General features: G+C 37.6%; 2 protein-coding genes across 2 annotated transcripts; both read right to left on the reverse strand.

Moving 5' to 3' along the window:
* Positions 1 to 436: 436 nt before the first annotated feature.
* On the reverse strand, positions 437 to 2,226 carry LOC124514181 (tigger transposable element-derived protein 1). The gene has a single exon (XM_047082241.1). The coding sequence runs from the start codon at positions 2,216 to 2,218 to the stop codon at positions 437 to 439; it is 1,782 nt and encodes a 593-aa protein (XP_046938197.1). The 5' UTR covers positions 2,219 to 2,226.
* An 895-nt stretch (positions 2,227 to 3,121) lies between these two features.
* Positions 3,122 to 21,211, reverse strand: DUSP19 (dual specificity phosphatase 19). Its single transcript, XM_047083529.1, has 4 exons — positions 20,902 to 21,211; positions 14,943 to 14,989; positions 6,615 to 6,767; positions 3,122 to 3,374 (listed from the first exon to the last, which is right to left on the reverse strand). Exons 1-4 carry the CDS (start codon positions 21,125 to 21,127, stop codon positions 3,135 to 3,137), a joined length of 666 nt encoding a protein of 221 aa, XP_046939485.1. The 5' UTR covers positions 21,128 to 21,211; the 3' UTR covers positions 3,122 to 3,134.
* Positions 21,212 to 21,536: the final 325 nt, after the last annotated feature.

Consider the following 21,536-nt stretch of genomic DNA (forward strand, 5'->3'; position numbering starts at 1 on the left):
AGTTCCAGACCACTATAATAAAGCAAATGTTGCAATAGTGAGTCAAATGAATTTTGTGGTTTGCCAGTGCATATAAAGATTATGTTTACACCATACAGCAGTCTATTTAAAGTGTGCAATAGCATTGTCTAAAAAAACAATGTACAGGGGCGCCTGGGTGGCGCAGTCGGTTAAGCATCCGACTTCAGCCAGGTCACGATCTCGCGGTCCGTGAGTTCGAGCCCCGCGTCAGGCTCTGGGCTGATGGCTCAGAGGCTGGAGCCTGTTTCCGATTCTGTGTCTCCCTCTCTCTCTGCCCCTCCCCCGTTCATGCTCTGTCTCTCTCTGTCCCAAAAATAAATAAACGTTGAAAAAAAAAAAAAAATAAAATAAAATAAAATAAAAAAACAATGTACATACCTTAATTTAAAAATACAGTATTTATTGCTAAAAAATGCTAACCATCATCTGAGCTTTTAGCAAACCGTAATTTTTTTGCTGGTGGAGGGTCTTGCCTTGATGTTGATGGTTGCTGACTGATCAGGGTGGTGGTTGCTGAAGGTTGGGGTGGCTGTGGCAATTTCTTAAAGTAAGACAATAATGAAATTTGCCGCATTGATGGACTCTTCCTTTCACGAACAATTTCTCTGTAGCATGCGATACTGTTTGATAGCATTTTACCCACAGTAGAACTTCTTTCAAAATTAGAGTCAATTCTCTCAAACCCTGCTGCTGCTTTATCAACCAAGTTTATGTAATATTCTAAATCCTTCGTTGTCATTTCAACAATCTTTACATCATCTTCACCAGGAGTAGATTCCATCTCAAGAAACCACTTTCTTTGCTCATCCATAGGAAGTAATTCCTCATCCATTACAGTTTTATCATGAGATTGCAACAATTCAGTCACATCTTCAGGCTCCACTTCTAATTCTAATTCTTTGGCTATTTTTACCACATCTGCAGTTACTTCATCCACTGAAGTCTTAAACCCTTCAAAGTCATCCATGAGGGATGGAATCAACTTCTTCCAAACTCCTGTTAGTGTTGATATTTTGACCTCTTCCCATGAATCACGAATGTTCTTAATGGCATCTAGAATGGTGAATCCTTTCCAGAAGGTTTTCAATTTACTTTGCCCAGATCCATCAGAGGAATCACTATCTATGGCAGCTATAGCCTTACGAAATGTATTTCTTAAATAATAAGACTTGAAAGTTGAAATGACTCCTTGACCCATGGGCTGGAGAATAGATGTTGAGTTAGCAGGCATGAAAACAACATTAATCTCGTTGTACATCTCCATCAGAGCTCTTGGGTGACCAGGCGCATTGTCAATGAGCAATAATATTTTGAAAGGAATCTTTTTTTCTGAACAGTAGTTCTCAACTGTGGGCTTAAAATATTCAGTAAACCATGTGGTAAACAGATGTGCTGTCATGCAGGCTCTGTTGTTCCATTTATAGAGGACAGGCAGGGTAGATTTAGCATAATTCTTAAGGGCCCTAGGATTTTCAGAATGATAAATGAGCATTGGCTTCAACTTAAAGTCACCAGCTGCATTAGCCCCTAACAGGAGAGTCAGCCTGTCCTTTGAAGCTTTGAAGCCAGGCATTGACTTCTCTTCTCTAGCTATGAAAGTCCTAGATGGCATCTTCTTCCAATATAAGGCTGTTTCATCTACATTGAAAATCTGTTGTTTAGTGTAGCCACCTTCGTTAATGATCTTAGATAGATCTCCTGGATAACTTGCTGCAGTTTCTACATCAGTATTTGCCACTTCACCTTGTACTTTTATGTTACAGAGACGGCTTCTTTCCTTAAACCTCATGAACCAACCTCTGCTAGCTTCAAACTTTTCTTCTGCAGCTTCCTCACCTCTCTCAGCCTTCATAGAATTGAAGAGAGTTAAGGCCTTGCTCTGGATTAGGCTCTGGCTCAAGGGAATGTTGTGGGTGGTTTGATCTTCTATCCAGACCACTAAAACTTTCTCCATATCCGCAATAAGGCTGTTTCGCTTTCTTATCATTCGCGTGTTCACTGGAGTACCACTTTTAATTTCTTTCAAGAACTTATCCTTTGCATTTACAACCTGGCTAACAGTTTGGCGCAAGAGGCCTAGTTTCCGACCTATCTCCGCTTTCGACATGCCTTCCTCACTAAGCTTAATCATTTCTAGCTTTTGATTTAAAGTGAGAGACATGCGACTCTTCCTTTCACTTGAGCACTTAGAGGCCATTGTAGGATTATTAAGTGGCCTAATTTCAATATTGTTGTGTCGCAGGAAATAGGGAGGCCCAAGAAGGAGAGATGGGGGAAGGGCCAACTGGTAGAACAGTTACGTCACATGCAGTATTTATCAATTAAGTTCACCATATTACAGAGGCATGGTTCATGGCACCCCCCAAACAATTACAACAGTAACATCAAAGATCACTGATCACAGATCACCATAAATACAATTATAATGAACAAATTTAAAACATTGTGAGATTTACCAAAATGCAATACGGAGATACAAAGTGAGCAAATGCTGCTGGGAAAATGGTACCCAAAGACTTCTTTGATGCAGGATTACCACTCTCGATTTCTAAAATACAAATCATCTGCAAAGCACAATAAAGTGAAGCGCAATAAAACGAAGTATGCCAATATTGTGTCAACCTTCGGATTTTGGTTATCTCTTTGGGGAGGTTTAAGGTATTAGTTTTTAATCCCAAATTCTTTACATAGAAATTTACCTCCCTCTGAAATAGTAAGTCAAGTAGCACTTCAAGTTTTTCCCTTCATGGAAGTGGTTGCTGGCATAGAAAAATACTAAAAGTCTTCATCAACTGATTTAATCTTTTCATGCTCTAATAAAGATTTCAAATGTAAACCTTTTTCTTCTACAGAAACCAATTATTGGTAATACATTATTTCCTCTTAGCAAATCAAAGAGGCATCCAATCCCACATTATAATACCAAGGAAAACATGACATGATTTAAAAACATATTTGTACACTAGCTCAAGACAATCAATTAACCTCCACTTCCACTTGAAAAATGCAAGACAAAAGGAAGTTTTTACTAGTCTACTCTTCAAAAATGGGGACAGGTGGCTGTGGGGGCCAGTTCAGAAATTACAGTTGTCCATTATCTGCTGGAATGTAACTCATGAACTGTCACCCTTTTCTAATTCCTGTATGTTGTCACACTCATTGCTTTCCTTGCCCTCTTGGTATGTACGAAGCTGCTCCATGAAGCCCGCATTTGGACATATGGAAGGCCTTGCATTTTTCACCAAAGAAAAAGCACTGATGAACGAGATTTCTTCAGAATTCATCAGGAAACCTATTACAATTGCAGCAGCCCTGGAAACTCCTGCATTACAATGAACAAGAACCACGCCATCCTGCAATAAAAATCAATCAAAAACCTTCATTATTCACCTAGAAAGTTGTTAAATCAGTTGCACATTCTTATACTACTTGAAATTATAAAATAAAAATATTCATTTTATCAATTTGTTTGATTCAACATTCAATTACCAAAATACAATTCATTGTGAGCAATGAATGGAATAATCAATTAATCAATTTTAGGCACATAGCGGATATTCCATAAATGTTTGCTAAGAAAATAAATTAATTTTCTGCTAAGAAGGAAGTGTTCTCTTAAAAATTCGAATCACCATTTTGCCACGGGCAGACAGGAATTGTGTGACAGTGTACCTGTTTTATCAAGTGTTCTGTGTTCTCATGCTGTTAGGAGTAGCTTTTCAACTAGATTGCAAGCTCCTTGAGGGAAGCACTATGTATCCTTCATATCTTCTCAGAATAAGTAATTAATATTTGTTGGCAGATTAACTGAGCCAAGTGTAGGTCTTTTTTAAGTGAGTCTTCTGATATATAAAAAAATTTCTCAAACTGCTAACAGTAGTTATGTCTAAATGATTTAAGTAGGGCGAATTTCTACTTATCTGTATTTTCCAATTTTTCTACAGTGACATACCTTATTTACATCATGTCTTTGAAATCCCATCTTATAAAATGAGTAATAAAGTAAACATGGAATATCAAATAACACATTTTCATATTAACAAACAAAACCTTTTACACCTTAAAAAAAGGGGGGAAGACAAGTAAATTTTCATAAAAGAACTCCTGAGGCTATAGAAGTTACCCTGCTACTTTCCTCTCATGTGTATTTCTGTTACTTAAGGCATATACCTAACAAATGATGTTGGGGTCAGAGATAGAGGAAGACAGAGAAACCAAACAACAGGGTTTTACAACTACAGAATGAGGAAGGGCATGGGGAAATAGAAGAGATTCCATTTGGCAGCTGTGTATAAAAAGATAAAACAAGAAACTATGGCCTAGAAAGGTAGTTTTGAAATACGCAATTCATTGAGTAATCACATTTAATAAAACCTGCATATACAACAGACAAGGTTATGTAAAGATCTCTTCCAGAAAAAAAAAATGAAGAAAATTCAAGAATGCTAATGCTGAAACTAAAAAGTATTACTCTAAACAGTAAAGAATTTTCAGGGTAAGCAAATATTGGCTGCGGTTATAACTGCAGTGTAAGATATAACACTTGAGAGATTGGAACAAATTGTGGAATTCTAATACATCTTGTAGCAGAAACATTTTAGGTACCTCCTCAGATTCTCTTAGTGTTATCTCATGGGTCCCAAGCTTGCTCCATCTCAGCCTCCACTTCTGTGGAACCACCCCCTTAGGCCTAATGAGTTTTGCTTGCCTAAGAAGGCCTGGCTCTTCCCTATTATGGTCTCTGCATAGACAAGTACACCCCAAGTTCTGGATTCTCTCGCTGCTTCTGAACTTGGATGAAAAGTTACACCACAGGCCACTGAATTTGGCTTCAAGGCAGCTGCTGGAGGAGTGCCGTAACCTGGAACTGTGGGATTAGTTACCATCCCATGGGTAAACTTTTCCCCAGGGGAAAACAGGAGCTGACAGAGAGCCAGGCAGATAAATTCTCTCTTCTTTCCCTCCCAAAGTCTATACTGAGGTACAGTTCTTTTGTGCTCCCTGCCTGGAGATGCCTTAAGTGGTAAAGCAGGTACACGTGCTGAGCACGCAGCTATTTCACCGTCAGCTCAACTGTGCGGCTGTGCTCAGTAGGGTGAACACACCATCTCGTGCTGCTTCCCATCAGTCCCTGAAACGATTCCCGTTCTTCCCACTTTCACCACCCATGGATTCTCTCAAATGAAGCATCAGCTACTAATCTTTGTCTCAGGTTCTATTTTTTTAGGAAACCCAAGCAAAGGACCCTTTTAATTAACTATTACCCTTTTCACATTTTACTTGCAACATGTACGTATCTTTTAATGATGAATATCAATATGGATTATGCCTAAATTTTTCTTTTACCATTTAAGGCCTATCTCACATCGCCTTAGAGAAGCAGCTAATACAGAAACATTATCATTTTTATTTCTGACACTATCAACTGACACACTGGAATGTTATCATCTAGACCCTATAAAATCTTTCATAAGAGAAAACACTGGCCAATATTAGAGCTTGAATTAGAAAACCTCTTTGTTTTCTTTAATCTAAATATCCGCTATTAAACAAAGCTGAAAGGTAGAGGTGAATAGTTCTACATTTTTCAGACAATCTAAAGGAAAGTACCTAGAACAGTACTGGGCACGTAAGGCATTCATTAAATATTACTAAATAAAAGGAAGGGAGAGAGACGGAGAAATGAGAGGAGAAAGGTAGAAGGGAAATCATTAGCCAGAATTCAATTAAGCTGGATTCTAATGTTCATGTCATTAATTGTTAGGTCTTCTAGGAGAATAAACTTTTCTAAGTGCTTCTACATTCCCATCTATTTACCTCACATAAATTTTGTAAGAATTGTATACTAACTAAAAATGGTGTCATTTCAAGGTATAATTACTGGTAACAGCTAACTTAGAAGCCCAGTTTGACCTGGATCTATTACCAATGTTGAAGTATTATATTATCTGTTGGTCTTTTAAAGTCAGAGAACCAACGGACAGCTTCTGATCAGCATTTTCACACAATCTCAGTAAAGCAATACATTTAGTCCTGGAGTACCCTATAATTTTCTATTGTTAAAAATGCATAGATTCACTATCCCTATCACAGCCATAAAAATGAATGCATATTAATCTTCATAAATACACTAAAAGGACAATACTCGTATCTATCCCATACGGCAGGTGGTTATAAACCATCAAAGGAAATCTAAGTAAACATAAACACAGGAAAATTCAGTAAATGGAGAATTTTATCTCCTAACATTTCTCAGGAAGCCCTAGGAAGATGATATATTAAGGTTAAAAGTGAGTAACTCATTGAGTGACTCCTGGCTGGCTCAGTCAGTAGAGCATGTGACTTTTGATCTCAGGATCATGAGTTCAAGCCCCATGTTGGGCATTGAGATTACTTAAAAAATAAAAAATAAGTTATCTCATTGAGAAAAAAATATCAGAGAACTAAATAGCTGTAAGAGTTAAAAGATTGTTGGAGGGGAAATTTCATAATGGTTCTCTATGTATTAATCAGAAAAAGAATAAAGCTTAGATAATGGACCTGTATTTTAAAATTGCTGTCTTTGAAGAACCGTGGATCAAAATAAAACTTACCTTCATTTTTGCTTGTTGAATAAATTCAAAACATTCTGGAAAATAAGACAGGATATTGGTTTCAGGCAGATCCAATATAGAAATACTCTTATATATAAAGTCACTGAGGAAAGTATTTTCAACTCCATATGCAACATTGAGAATATGTGTCACCTTAAAGGGGAAAAAAAAGATGATTTTTAAAAATTCTCTAATGAATTAAAATTAGGTTAATTAAAAAGAGAATGAGATGTTGAGATCTGTAATAAGAATAAACAAACAATTTAAGCATGACTCACTTGAATAATACTTCCTACCGGAAGCTTCCTCTGACTGCCTCATCCCTCACCAGAAGTGCTAATTCTCTACACTCTCACAGCACCCTCTACTTGCCCTAATTATAGCTCTTACCACTTTGACATTATTTGTCTCCCTCATGGTACTAGAAACTCCATGAGGGGAGGAAACATGTTTGGCTTCTTCAGTATTATGAGTAAGCACTGTGTGTGAGCAATGACCTTAGCACAAAAAGTCCTTAAAATATTTGTTGGATAAATCAATGAATATGCATATAAAAAACTTGATTAAGGGAAGTACATCAATAACACAGACTTCTTTTTCAATAATTATTTTCCGATTTTCCTTCATATTCTTTAGTAGTATGACGGTTCTCAAGTGTGGCTGCACATTAGAATCACCCAGTTAACTTTTAAAATGTCAGTGCCACAGGGCCTCAAACCTAGAGACTCCAATGAATTAGTCTGGTTGAAAGGATGGTCATTTCTTTCAAATGGTCCACAAAAGCAACCTTCTACCCATCTATGCATTTGAGCTCCTTTCCTACAGTCTACCAAGCATATGGAAGGGGCCATGTGGAAGGTTAATTAAAAGAATCCAAAAGTTAAATGGATCAAGAAAATAGGGCACTGTTTCTTGTCATGACATGCCTCACCATATTCTCTTTCTTAGCATGGGCGTTCGGTTTTACCTGATCTCAGTATTTTCATGTATTTCACACGTATTTTATTTTTAATTTTTAAACTTTTTAAAGGTTTATTTATTTAGGGGTGCCTGGGTGGCTCAGTCGGTTGGGCGGCCAACTTCGGCTCAGGGCATGATCTTGCGGTCCATGAGTTCGAGCCCCGCATTGGGCTCTGTGCTGACAGCTCGGAGCCTGGAGCCTGTTTCGGATTCTGTGTCTCCCTCTCTCTGACCCTCCCCTGTTCATGCTCTGTCTCTCCCTGTCTCAAAAATAAATAAAACGTTAAAAAAAATTTTTTAAGTTTATTTATTTAAATAAGCTCTACACCCAAAGTGGGGCTCAAACTCACAATACTGAGATCAAGAGCCGCACATTCCACCAACTGAGCCAGCCAGGTGCCCCTTACACACTTTACAGTATCTTCCAGCTCTGCCTCTCTTGCCTCCACTACCCTCATAGACATGGCTCTGGCAGTGCCCCACCTCTCCACCTAGTACAGCTAACTAGATTGAGGCAGACACCAGACTTAAACAACACTGATCAAATTGTTTTCAGAAATTTAAAATAGGTACACAAGACAGCTGAATGGTCTGCAAACTTGAGAGGTCTAAGATAGCCGCTTTCTATTATGTGCCCAAAGAAGCTGAAGAATTTCTGCTCCTAAATAAGAACAGAGTAGATACCTGTGCAGAAAGGGGCCATGATGCCAGCAGCAGAGAGGGACCATCTTGGAGAGCCTTCTATTCTCTAGCACAGCCAGTCTCTGCCCTCAGATTCCAGAGATTCCCCCTAAATTACTATACACACATTCTCTTTTCTTGCTAGGGTTTCTGTGCCTCCCAACCCAAAGAGCATTGATTAAAACATTCCAGGAGCTAGGCCCCATGAAGATGGAGCCACAGGCCATTCATTTACTGACCTAACTGCCTTGTAGAAGACAGACAACAGAAAAAACCTCAAATATCTACTCAAGAGACATTCTTATATAGAGATGAGATGGGAGAAACTAGAAAGGTAAGAACATTTTTAGAAGATAAAGTCTGAAATGTCCTTCTGCTTTCCCCAGTGAAGTCTTGTCTATGTCAACTCACTCATTGCCAGTGTACTTCTGACCAGGATTATATGATTCTGCCCTGGATAATATATACAATATATATAAATACAATATATATATTGTATCTATATATACAATGTGCATATATATACAATTTATATATATAAATTTATATATAAAATTTATATGTATATAAATTGTGTGTATATATATATATATATACACACAGATACACACACACAATATAAGATATATATAACTTATTACCTATTACCTATGTATCTTCACAGGATTGTGGAGAAAACCAAATGAGAATCTTAGGAAAACCTCTTGAAAGGTAAAAGTGCTTTACAAATAATATGGATTACCAATGCCTGGGTAGTTTAGCTGTTGGGAAGTGCAATTTATATGTGTATTGACTGGGCCTGATAGAAAAGAATTGTACTGAATCACAGGTGGTGGTGGTGATGGGGACCCAGCCTAAAACCCTTTCTAGTAATTAAGCATACTTCCAAAATGTAGGTATGGAGGTCCTAACAATGGTTGCCCTTGGGATGCCCTTTGTAATAGGGATAATAAGAAAAACCACTTTATTGCAAACCTAATGTATGCTAGGCCTATAAGTTATCTCACCTAATCCTCACATATAGGCATTATTATTTCTAATTTTAGTAAACTTACATATTGTGAACTGGTTCAAAAATCAGAACATTATAAAAAAGAAACGAGGTTTTGCTCTCACCCTGTCCCTATCTACTCCGTTTTCTCCTACCTTAATGGTAACCACCTTTGTTGGCGTCTTGTATATTCTTTTAGAGCATCTTCAGGCAAATTTGTTTATTCCCTTTCCTACACAAAGACAACACCTTGGGTTCTCCTCTCATTTAAATATGTGCTCAACTGCTGGTGGGAATGCAAACTGGTGCAGCCACTCTGGAAAACAGTATGGAGGTTCCTCAAAAAATTAAATATATAACTATCCTACGACCCAGGAATTGCACTACTAGTTATTTACCCAAGGGATACAGGTGTGCTATTTTGAAGGGGTACACGCACCCCAATGTTTATAGCAGCGCTACCTACAATAGCCAAAGTATGGAAAGAGGTCAAATGTCCATCTACTGATGAATGGATAAAGAAGATGTGGTATGTGTATGTACACACACACACAATGGAGTATTACTCAGCAATCAAAAAGAATGAAATCTTGCCATTTGCAACTACATGGATCGAACTAAAGGGTATTATGCTAAGCAAAATTAGTCAGAGAAAGAAAAATATCATGACTTCACTCATATGTGGAATTTAAGATACAAAACAGATGAACATAAGGGAAGGGAAGCAAAAATAATATGAAAACAGAAAGGGGGGCAAAACATAAACTCTTAAATATAGAGAATAAACTGGGGGTTGTTGGAGGCGTTGTAGGTGAGGAAATGGGCTTAATGGGTAAGGGGCATTAAGGAAGACACTTGTTGGGATGAGCACTGGATGTTATACATAGGGAATGAATCACTGGAATCCACTCCTGCAATCATTATTGCACTATATGCTATCTATGCTATCTATAGATATAGATAGATATAGATAGATAGATAGATAGACAGATAGATATAGATATTGATATGTAAGTAAGGGTTGCCTGGGTGGCTCAGTCGGTTAAGCATCTGACTTCAGCTCAGGTCATGATCTCACGGTTAGTGAGTTCAAGCCCTGCGTCAGGCTCTGTGCTGACAGCTCAGAGTCTGGAGCCTGCTTCAGATTCTGTGTCTCCCTCTCTGTCTGTTCCTCCCCCACTCACACTCAGTCTCACTGTCTCTCAAAAATAAAGAATAAGTGGGGCGCCTGGGTGGCGCAGTCGGTTAAGCATCCGACTTCAGCCAGGTCACGATCTCGCGGTCCGTGAGTTCGAGCCCCGCGTCAGGTTCTGGGCTGATGGCTCAGAGCCTGGAGCCTGTTTCCGATTCTGTGTCTCCCTCTCTCTCTGCCCCTCCCCCATTCATGCTCTGTCTCTCTCTGTCCCAAAAATAAATAAACGTTGAAAAAAAAATTTTTTTTTAAAAATAAAGAATAAGAAAAATTAAAAATAAATAAATAAAATAAGAAATGTCCTGGAATTTTTTTTTAGATTAGTATAAACTCTTTTTTTTGGTGTTCTTTTTTATAGCTATATAGTTCTGTAGTGTGAGTGTACTATTATTTAACCAATTCCCTATCTATGAACATGTGAGTTTTTGTCAATGATTTGCTGTTAATAAACAATGCAACAATAAGTAACTTGGAACATTTTATGTTTCAGTTTTCTATCTTCCATAGTACTTTGTTGGACACACACCAAGCACTTGGGTACCTTATTAACAAAGCAACTATTATTACTATATCTAAACATTAAAATGAAATTCCTAATGAAATTTCTGAAATGATCTTCAAAAGAATTTCTATTAATTATAGCACTTAAGTCTTAGAATAATATGCCTTTGAAATGTGCCACGCATTTAAATCAATAATCATGTTTTGTAGAGTCACTAAATTTTTCAATAAACCCTCTATTCAGCTGGTCAGTTTACCTTAGGAGGATCTTTTAAACACCTGCTTGCTTCACATCGCCAGATGAAAGTGAATTTGAACTAGTGTATCATAAAAGGGGATAGATAATGAAACATTTGCCAATGAATAAATTTTATCATTTTTTCTAGTTTCCATTTTTTCTCTGAGAAGTATTAATTTGCTAGTGTAAACAAGACTCTGAAACTTGTCCTACTTATGTTAAAATATTGATCTAAGATGGATGCTATTAGGAAACACAGTACTTCTCATATCCTTATGCAATTCCAGGCTATTATCTCTTCTTGTCAGCCAGTTATTATTTTTTTTTTTTTTTTTTTAAATTATTTGTAATGATGACCTGATACTTTTTTTTTTTTTTTTTTCAACGTTTATTTATTTTTGGGACAGAGAGAGACAGAGCATGAACGGGGGAGGGGCAGAGAGAGAGGGAGACACAGAATCGGAAACAGGCTCCAGGCTCTGAGCCATCAGCCCAGAGCCTGACGCGGGGCTCGAACTCCCGGACCGCGAGATCGTGACCTGGCTGAAGTCGGACGCTTAACCGACTGCGCCACCCAGGCGCCCCAGCCAGTTATTATTATAACTGTTACAGCAACTGCCTTGTAACTACTCTCCCCATCTTTAGTTTATGCAACACTCCGATCTATTTTCCACATGGCCTCTACCAAGCAACCTTTCTAAACTGCAAATTTGATCCTGTTACTTCCCTGGGTAAAGACTTTCACATACTTTTGGATAAAGTCCAACAGTTTACCCAGGCTTACATGGATTTTTGTGATCTGATTCATGCTTACATCCCTGGCCTTGTTTCTTGGTATCCTTCTTTGTCACTCTCTATTCCAGGGTTACTGAACTTTTTTTCCATCTCTGAAAGCATCAGCCTTTCTCTTCTGGGGCTGCACACAAACCACTTCTCCTATCTGAACACTTTTCTGTCTGCTCCCTCCCCACCCCATTCAGAGCAAACTTCAATATCACTTCCTTCATCACTTCCCTGACCTTACAATCCCCTACCCAACCCAACTCAATCCAAACATGGAGGGCATCATCTCACATGCTCTCCAGTAGCACCTGCATTTCCCCATCAAAGCACATTATACCCTGGACTGAAGGTGCTTATTTGTTGTTCTCTCCTCTACCCTCTGCTCCAGAAGCTTCATGTTAATAAACCACAGCAATTCCATGATACCAAAACACTGCTGGACAAAATAGAGGGCTAAAATAAGTAATAAATCACATCAGTTGTGTGGGAAGGGTGGGGGAAGATGGCATTGGGGAAGAAGTGGTATTTGAGTTGGGACTCAGGCATGGGTGTGTCTTGGATGAGAAGAGAAGAGAGGAAAGTCCATCCCACACAAAGGAAGTACATAAGCAGAGGCAAGAAAACATGCCTCAAAGTCAGGTTCGTGAGGGTCCATGAAGGGAGACTGAGAGAATATAAAATTGGAAAGATGAATTATAAATCCATATATTTAATTAGGTATAATAATTTTTGCAACTTTATTAAAATGACAGCCAGAATGTTACCAATTAAATTCTGAAATGGACTAATAGTTTCCTAAATAAATGTAACAATTTTGCAATCCCTATCAAAATAACACCAGCATTCTTCACAGAGCTAGAACAAACAATCCTAAAATTTGTATGGAACCAGAAAAGACCCTGAATAGCCAAAGCAATCTTGAAAAATAAAACCACAGCAGGAGGCATCACAATCCTGGACTTCAAGCTGTATTACAAAGCTGTAATCAAGACAGTATGGTACTGGGGCGCCTGGGTGGCTCAGTCGGTTGGGCGGCCGACTTCAGCTCAGGTCACGATCTCGCGGTCCGTGGGTTCGAGCCCCGCGTCGGGCTCTGTGCTGACAGCTCAGAGCCTGGAGCCTGTTCCAGATTCTGTGTCTCCCTCTCTCTGACCCTCCCCCGTTCATGCTCTGTCTCTCTCTGTCTCAAAAAAAATAAATAAACGTTAAAAAAAAAAAAAAAGACAGTATGGTACTGGCACAAAAACAGGCACTCAGGTCAATGGAACAGAATAGAGAACCCAGAAATGGACCCACAAACGTATGGCCAACTAATCTTTGACAAAGCAGGAAAGGATATCCAATGGAATAAAGACAGTCTCTTCAGCAAGTGGTGCTGGGAAACCTGGACAGCAACATGCAGAAGAACGAACCTGGACCACTTTCTTACACCATACACAAAAATAAACTCAAAATGGATGAAAGACCTAAACATAAGACAAGAAGTCATCAAAATCCTAGAGAAGAGGTGTGCCTGGGTGGCTCAGCCAGTTAAGTGTCTGACTTTGGCTCAGGTTGTGATCTCACATGAGATCATGTGGGCTTGACTTCGAGCCCCGTTGTTGGGCTCTGTGCTGACAGTTCCAAGCCTAAAGCCTGCTTCAGATCCTGTGTCTCCCTCTCTCTCTGCCCCTCCCCTGCTTGCACTGTCTCTGTCTCTCTCTCTCAAAAGTAAATAAAAAATGCTAATTTTCATAAAAATTTTTAAAAATCCTAGAGGAGAAAGCAGGCAAAAACCTCTTTGATCTCAGCTGCAGCAACTTCTTACTCAACACGTCTCTGGAGGCAAGGGAAACAAAAGCAAAAATGAACTATACTGGGACCTCATCAAAATAAAAAGCTTCTGCACAGTGAAAGAAACAATCAGCAAAACTAAAAGGCAACCGATGGAATGCAAGAAGATATTTGCAAATGACATTATCAGATAAAGGGTTAGTATCCAAAATCTATAAAAAACTTATCCAACTCAACACCCAGAAAACAAATAATCCATTGAAGAAATTGGAAAAAGACATGAATAGACACTTCTCCAAAGAAGACATCCAGATGGCCAACTGACACATGAAAAAATGCTCAACATCACTCATCATCAGGGAAATGCACATCAAAACCACAATGAGCTACCACCTCACACCTGTCAGAACGGCTAACCATAACAACTCAGGCAACAACAGATGTTGGTGAGGATGTGGAGAAAGAGGATCTCCTTTGCACTGCTGGTGGGAATGCAAACTGGTGCAGCCACCCTGGAAAACAGTATGGAGGTTCCTTGAAAAATTAAAAATAGAACAACCCTACGACCCAGCAATTGCACTAGTAGGTGTGTATCTAAGGGATACAGGTATGCTGTTTCAAAGGGGCACATGAACTCCAAAGTTTACAGCAGCACTACTGACCACAACCAAAGTATGGAAGGAGCCCAAATGTCCATCTACGGATGAAAGGATAAAGAAGATGTGGTATATATATATAATGGAGTATTACTCAGCTATCAAAAAGAATGAAATCTTGCCATTTGCAACTATGTGGATGGAACTGGAGGGTATTATGCTAAGCTAAATTAGTCAAAGAAAGATAAATATCATATGACTTCATGTGAGAAATTTAAGATACAAAACAGATGAACATAAGGGAAGGGAAGCAAAAATAATACAAAAACAGGGAGGGGACAAAACAGAAGAGACTCATAAATATGGAGAACAACAGAGGGTTACTGGAGGAGTAGTGGGAGGGGGTATGGGCTAAATGGGTAAAGGCATTAAGGAATCTACTCCTGAAATCATTGTTGCACTATATGCTAACTTGGGATGTAAATTTAGAAAATAATAATAATTATTTTTAAAAAATTTAATATATTCAAAAAAAATTAAATTCAAATAAAAAAAACAAATGTAACAATTAAAATATTTTCTATACATGGCTGCAGACCTGAAGCATTTTTACCTTGTGCTTTTTCAGAGTATCCAGATCGTGAGCAGCATCTTGTGACCCTATAAGAAATAAATCATATCACCTTCAACATGAAAATAATCATCCGGACTTTTAATATAATTTTTGCAGGAATTCTATTAGTTATTCATTTATTTTAAAAAATACAACTCGGAGAGTACCTGGATGGCTCAGTCAGTTGAATGTCTGACTCTTGATTTCGGCTCAGATCATGATCCCAGGGTCATGGGATTGAGCCATGTGTCAGGTTCCGTGCTCAGCGTGGAGCCTGCTTAAGATTCTCATTCTATCTCTCAATAAATAAGCAAATAAATAATTTTTAAAAATAAAAATAAAAATGGGGCACCGGGGTGGCTCAGTCAGTTGAGCCCGACTTCAGCTCAGATCATGGTGCTGCGGTTTTTTAGTTCAAGTACCATATCAGCCTTGCTGCTGTCAGCACAGAGCCTGCTTTGGATCCTCTGTCTCCCTCTCTCTGCCCCTTCCCCACTTGCGTGCTCTCTCTCTCTCAAAAATAAACAAACATTATTTAAAAAAAAAAAAGATTCTCTCTCTTCCTCTGTCCCTCTCCTCGGCTCATGCTCATTCATTCTTTCTAAGATTAAAAATATATAAATAAAATAAAAAATAAAAAATAAAAAATGCAACTTGGGAGGACCTAATTCCAACTTTCTAAAAGACAATTTGGAACTACTCATTAAAAAATATTCATCTTGGGGCGCCTGGGTGGCGCAGTCGGTTAAGCGTCCGACTTCAGCCAGGTCACGATCTCGCGGTCCGTGAGTTCGAGCCCCGCGTCAGGCTCTGGGCTGATGGCTCAGAGCCTGGAGCCTGTTTCCGATTCTGTGTCTCCTTCTCTCTCTGCCCCTCCCCTGTTCATGCTCTGTCTCTCTCTGTCCCAAAAATAAAAATAAACGTTGAAAAAATAAATAAATAAATAAAAAATATTCATCTTGTATATATCTCATACTCTGAAATCTCACTTCGAACAATTTCTTGCAAGCCCTGGATGTTGCAAAGGTTAGCCATCAGGATGTTCATTGTAGTATTGTTTATAATACAAAAAAAAAAAACCCTCCAAACCCTCAAAACGAGTAAAAAACAACAAAAAGCCTAATAATAGGGGTTGGGTTAAATAAAATATGATACTATTATGTAGTTAAATACATACACCCATTAAAATGAAAATGCTCAGGCACCTGGCTGGCTCATTGGTAAAGCATGTGACTCTTGTAGTCATGAGTTTGAGCCCCACGCTGAGAGCAGAGTTTACTTAAAACAAACAAACAAACAAACAAACAAGAATGCAGAAGAATATTTATGGCATGGAAATATATTCTCAACATATTAGGTGATAATACTATTATATTACAAAACACCATCATCCATTTCTGTGAAAACAAAAAATACATATATGCCTAAAAATGAACAGGAAGGATATAGAACAAAATGTTGATGGTGGGATTACAGGTGATTTTCTTCTTTACACTCATTTGTATTTTTACACTACATATCTATTTCTTTAAAAAAGATTTTTTAATATTTATTTATTTTGAGAGTCAGAGAGAGAGCAGGGGAGGGGCAGAGAGATCTGTGCTGTCAGAGCAGAGCCCAACATGGGGCTCAAACCCAAGAACCATGAGATCATGACCTGAGCCAAAATCAAGAGTCAGATGCCAACTAAGCCACTGAGGCACCCCAATATCTACTACTTTTGTAACTTAAAAAAGATGTTAAAAAAACACCCACAAAACGACTCTGGTTTAGGAATATCTAATAGCTTAGAGCAAACACTGCTGGGTTTATAGATTCCACCCACATTCCCTGCACCAATAGGGCTATCCCCTTTTACAGCTTCTTCCTGTTAAAGTTGGCTCCCCATATCTACCAAACTTGGAAAATGACTCTAGCTAATAACCAAGTTTAAACATGAGATTATTAGTTAAAATAAAGTGAGTTACACAATTGAAAAATATAGGGCATTTTTTTAAAGATTTCAAGTATTTTACTTTTCTAGATTAGGATCCATTTCCATAAACAATGTTTTTCTTACCTTACCTATCTGGGGAATCTGCCAGCTTCTGTTATGTGATTTTAGGTAGCTGAAAAGCCAGCAAATCCACTGGTTGGCCAATATTCCCCTGGTAATTGGTAATCAGAAACTCGCGGGCTCCTTACTGAGCCTACATTTAACTTTATACTTAAAAGTTAGCCTATGAAAATATTAATATCTGTTAAAGCTGGATGGTGGATATGCAGCTGTTATATTATTGTCTGTAATTTTCTACACATTTGAAATACTTAAATTAAAAAAATAATTTCTCAATTTTCTGCAGGAAGTCCTAACCACCTCCAGGGGAAAAATGGCTTCAAATAAATTAAATACATATCATCTTTTAAATAATAATTAATTCTACTCTGCCTATTTCTTACAATAGCAAAAAAAAAAAAAAAACATGAATAAATGAAATTCTTTCTTCGAACCCTAAACCATCATTATTACACTTATCAAAGCTGGATACTTAGATCATTTCCATTGAACACCATACACCAAACAGAACAGGTTGATTATATATTTCAGAATTAGCTACCCCATTTTGAAAGTCCCTTCCAGAATATGAACCATATTGAAACAAATTTAGTATTCTTGAAGCCAAAAAAAAAAAAAATACAACTTCTGTGCTCTGCCTTTTCAAATAATAAAATTATATTAGTGTTAATAGTGTGGGGAAACAATTTTAGTTAGCATAAATGGATTTCAGGTAATTGGCTTGTGTGTTTCATCTAATACTTAGTATTACAGTTCAAGTTAATTCTCTCTAAATTCTAGATATAAACATCAGCTTTCCTCCAATTTAAAGTTGTTGATTTGTGTTACAGTCCTGTGGTAAACTCTTATTGGAAAAACACATGGTTAAAAGAAATAAACACTGTAAATCATATATTATGATAATGTGTTACTTAAACCTTTGTTTTAAAAAAGTAGAATGTTATCCTTTTATGCATATCTTAATTTTTAAAAACAAATACAAATTTTAAGAATTTTATTATTATAAAAGTGGCTACATGAATCATAATTATGTTAAAACTCACAGAAGTCAAAAAAAAAAAAAAACCTCACAGCACTGAATACCAAGTCAACTTTACTATAGGATAGTTTTGAAAATAATTAAAAAGTTGAATAAGAAACAACAAAGAGAGCCAATAACAACAATTTACAGTTATTTTACCTTGATATTTACAAGCCACTAATATTCATTATTTGGCCAAGGATTATTATGGGAATATAAAGATGAGGTAACTAATTTAGAAAGGATATATATTACATGCTATTGGAGTTGGGACTTCTAACAAGTTCAGTGTTTTGCAATCATAACATATGTATCATAAAAAATAGCTACTTAAGATCTCCAAAATCCTGTTTCTGTTTAAAAGATTCTTTTAGTGAAAATACTAAATATTGTATAAATTCTGATGTAGTATGTCTTAATTTATAAATCACTATTTTCATCATCACAAAAACCAACCAAAAGAGAAAGCATTATTATTGAAAAAGGAAATAAATGATATTCAAAAGAGAAATGTTTTATTTGAGAAAATTTGTAGGAGTGAACATTCATAAATGAATAGAAACAAGAGCATAAATTACTATGAGGATGAGATAACAATATTTATGGAAGAACTGTACAAAATAAAGAGCTATGCAAGTTTAATGTATTATCCACCTCCGAAGAATATTGGGCTTCCTAAATATCAGAAATTTCCATAACCTTATAAAGGACCCTAAGATTTTCACCTAGAATTAAAGAGAAGGGTAGGGACTTCTTAACAGAATATATACAACAAATAATATGTGTACCTTTTAACTATCCAAGAGAAATGGAATTTTCTACTTTTAAAAATTAAGTTGGTTTTAAGAAAAGTCCTAGTGATTTTGTTGTAAAAATATAATTTGCAAATCCTAGGACATAAATGCTCAATAAGATCTTTTTTGTCAAACTGTTAGATCAAGGGCCTACATAAGATTTTTGGAATGCGGAAGCTGGTTTGAATTTATGAGCTAACTGAAAAAGATTATAGTTCCCCAACAACAAAAAAAGTTAATTTCATATAGTGCTGTGTGGGAGCTGTGATGCTTGAAGAAATAAAGAAAGCTCTTTGAAGCAACATAGAACCAAACCCCATGTCCAGAGAGAAACCTAGTCTGGTCAGACACAACCACTGCATCATTCATGTGGAAGAACTTAAGATGTAATCGTCCATGGGTCCCTCAGGAATAAGGCTTGTTACTAGGCCGAAAAAGGTCCATCTACCTCTCACAGGAAAGGTGGTTGTACCTGACAAAAATATCCCATTTCCTGGCCCAAAGAGGAGACCATATTAAGGACTAGTTTCAGAAGTCTCTCCCAGAACTCTCCCAGGATTGTAGGAAGGGTTCCAACGCCAATCTGAGAACACTACCTTGATCAGCTCACTCTGGATAAGTCTAGATTAAAAAATCACAAAGTTTGTGAGAGTGAAATATTTTAAAATTCTACCATAGGTATTTTAAACCATTGGTACTACGATGGAAGGCAAATAACTGAAAAATGTACCTGAGCATATTTTCTTTCCTAGACATGGTGTGCAAGTCCTGAGTGAACCTTTCAGACTTGCTAAAAATGATCCCTTAATTTTTCACTGGGCTTCAGAAACTAGTTGGAGATACTTATTTGAAGTTAAAGATAGCTCATGCAGCAATTCATGTAATCATAACACAATAACAAATCCTATGTATACTGCCATTAGTTTGTTTCAAAAACTTCACAACCTCAGGACAGCCCTATGAGAGAAACAGATACCTTTACTTCAGTTTTACAGATGGTTTCTTGGAAGACCAGAGAGAATAAATGACTTGGGCTAGTTCATCTATTAAGAGGTAGAGCAGGACTGAAAACCTGGACTCTCCGGGGCAATCTATATGATAATGTAGAGCAGGAGTGGATCAGACTTGAGCCTGATGCCCAGCTCTGTTATTTACTAGGTATGTCACCTTGTGGAAGTTACTTAACCATTGTTAAATCCAGTTCCCACCTGTAAAATGGAGCTGATAATCCCTAATTCAGAGAGTTTTTAAAAGGAGATGCCGTGTGCACTAGCAGTAGTACCTAGCTATTTCTGACTCCCAGTACAGTGCTCCTTCTACTCAAGAATGGCTTGGCTGTATCAATACTGGGAAATGGTTAATCTTTTCAAGTCTTAATTTCTGCATTCCTAAATGAACACCTACTTGAACACACTGCTGATTTTTTTTTTTTAAAGAATACCGTAACATATCCTTCCAAGCTAGCAAATTTGTGTTTTCATAACTGTGCTTCATTTGCTATTTGTGGACCATGCTTTGTATAGGGAAACAATATTCTCCATCATACAAGAAAGCATAAAACTATCAGGCTCATAGCTATAAATAAAAACACAATTTCCCCATAACACTCCAAAAACAGGCACATAGATTAATATGGCTACAGGAGCCATGCACTCCATATGACAATCACTTGGCTATTTCAAGTATTAACTTGTCTATAACCTTAACAACCTTGCCACTTGTAGTTTTACCTAATTAAAACATTCTGTTTAATTTGATGATTTTAAGGCTATGTTCATTTATAATCGAAGAAAATACAACATTAACATGCTGCCCTCCAGAGAAGTAAAAAAACAGGATGAAAGCTTTTCTAAAATCCAGATACCAGGTGCCATGTGCTACCAGAATCTATGCTTCTTGTGGATGATTTTGTGGTGCAGAAACATCACTGGCCAGCTAATGGATGTTCCAGATCTAAAAAAGGAAACATTTCAACTTTTCAGCAGGATAGCGGATAGAACAGAATATTACACATGGCGGGGTGGGGGGAATGAGAAAGTAATACGGCTAAAAAGAATCAACGAGATAGTGGCAAATCGATATACTCACCAAGGAGCAACCAAGGCTTAATAACACCAACATGCAGGTCCAAGCTAAGGTCCTGCACATAACCACAACTACCCCCACTGCTCGGCTCTACTTCTTCCACAACATGAATTCTGGCATCTTTCCATGTTTCTATAATTTTCTTTCCAGTTAGCGTTGTCACCCTGGTACATTGCTTCCTGAGATTATTCCGGGAGAACGCTTTAATTTCCTGGTTAAGGGAGTGCATTACATGAGCAGTGGCTAGAAACAATACAAGCAAATCTAGCCAACGGTGGAAAAGGCCAAACTGCTCGTCCCTTAGCGCTCAGAGAAAAAATAGAGCCGCAGGTGTGCAACCCTGTCCAGGTAACAGCAGCCACACTCTGCAGACAAAGACCTCCAGGTCCGTTTTCCCCAGCACCGGCAAGTAAGGTGAAGTTTGATTGGCCTTTGAGAAACGGGCCCCGATTGGATGCTGTTTCTTCTTCCGGTCAGCCGAAAATTAGCGTTACTTCTACCGTCTCAAGGAATTCGCTAAGAGATTTCTTACTGTTGCTTTTTAAATCTAGCTTTATTTTTCACGTAAAATGGTAAAATAGAAGATTTAGTTGGAGAGACGTCTGATATTTCCTCGCTATTTGAAAGCAGGGATTTTC

This window comes from Lynx rufus, unplaced genomic scaffold, assembly GCF_022079265.1.
Source record: "Lynx rufus isolate CCGP_SWC_20201006 ecotype Redwood Valley unplaced genomic scaffold, mLynRuf1.p SCAF_2, whole genome shotgun sequence".
NCBI lineage: Eukaryota > Metazoa > Chordata > Mammalia > Carnivora > Felidae > Lynx > Lynx rufus.

Excerpts from the sequence above, each read along its gene's own strand:
- LOC124514181 (XM_047082241.1), bottom strand. The coding sequence starts at position 2,218 with ATGGCCTCTAAGTGCTCAAGTGAAAGGAAGAGTCGCATGTCTCTCACT.
- DUSP19 (XM_047083529.1), bottom strand. The coding sequence starts at position 21,127 with ATGCACTCCCTTAACCAGGAAATTAAAGCGTTCTCCCGGAATAATCTC. Across the intron at positions 14,990-20,901 it reads TAAGCCTTGGTTGCTCCTTG|GGTCACAAGATGCTGCTCAC; the intron begins GTGAGTATATCG and ends TATTTCTTATAG. Across the intron at positions 6,768-14,942 it reads ATACTCTGAAAAAGCACAAG|GTGACACATATTCTCAATGT; the intron begins GTAAAAATGCTT and ends TTCCCCTTTAAG.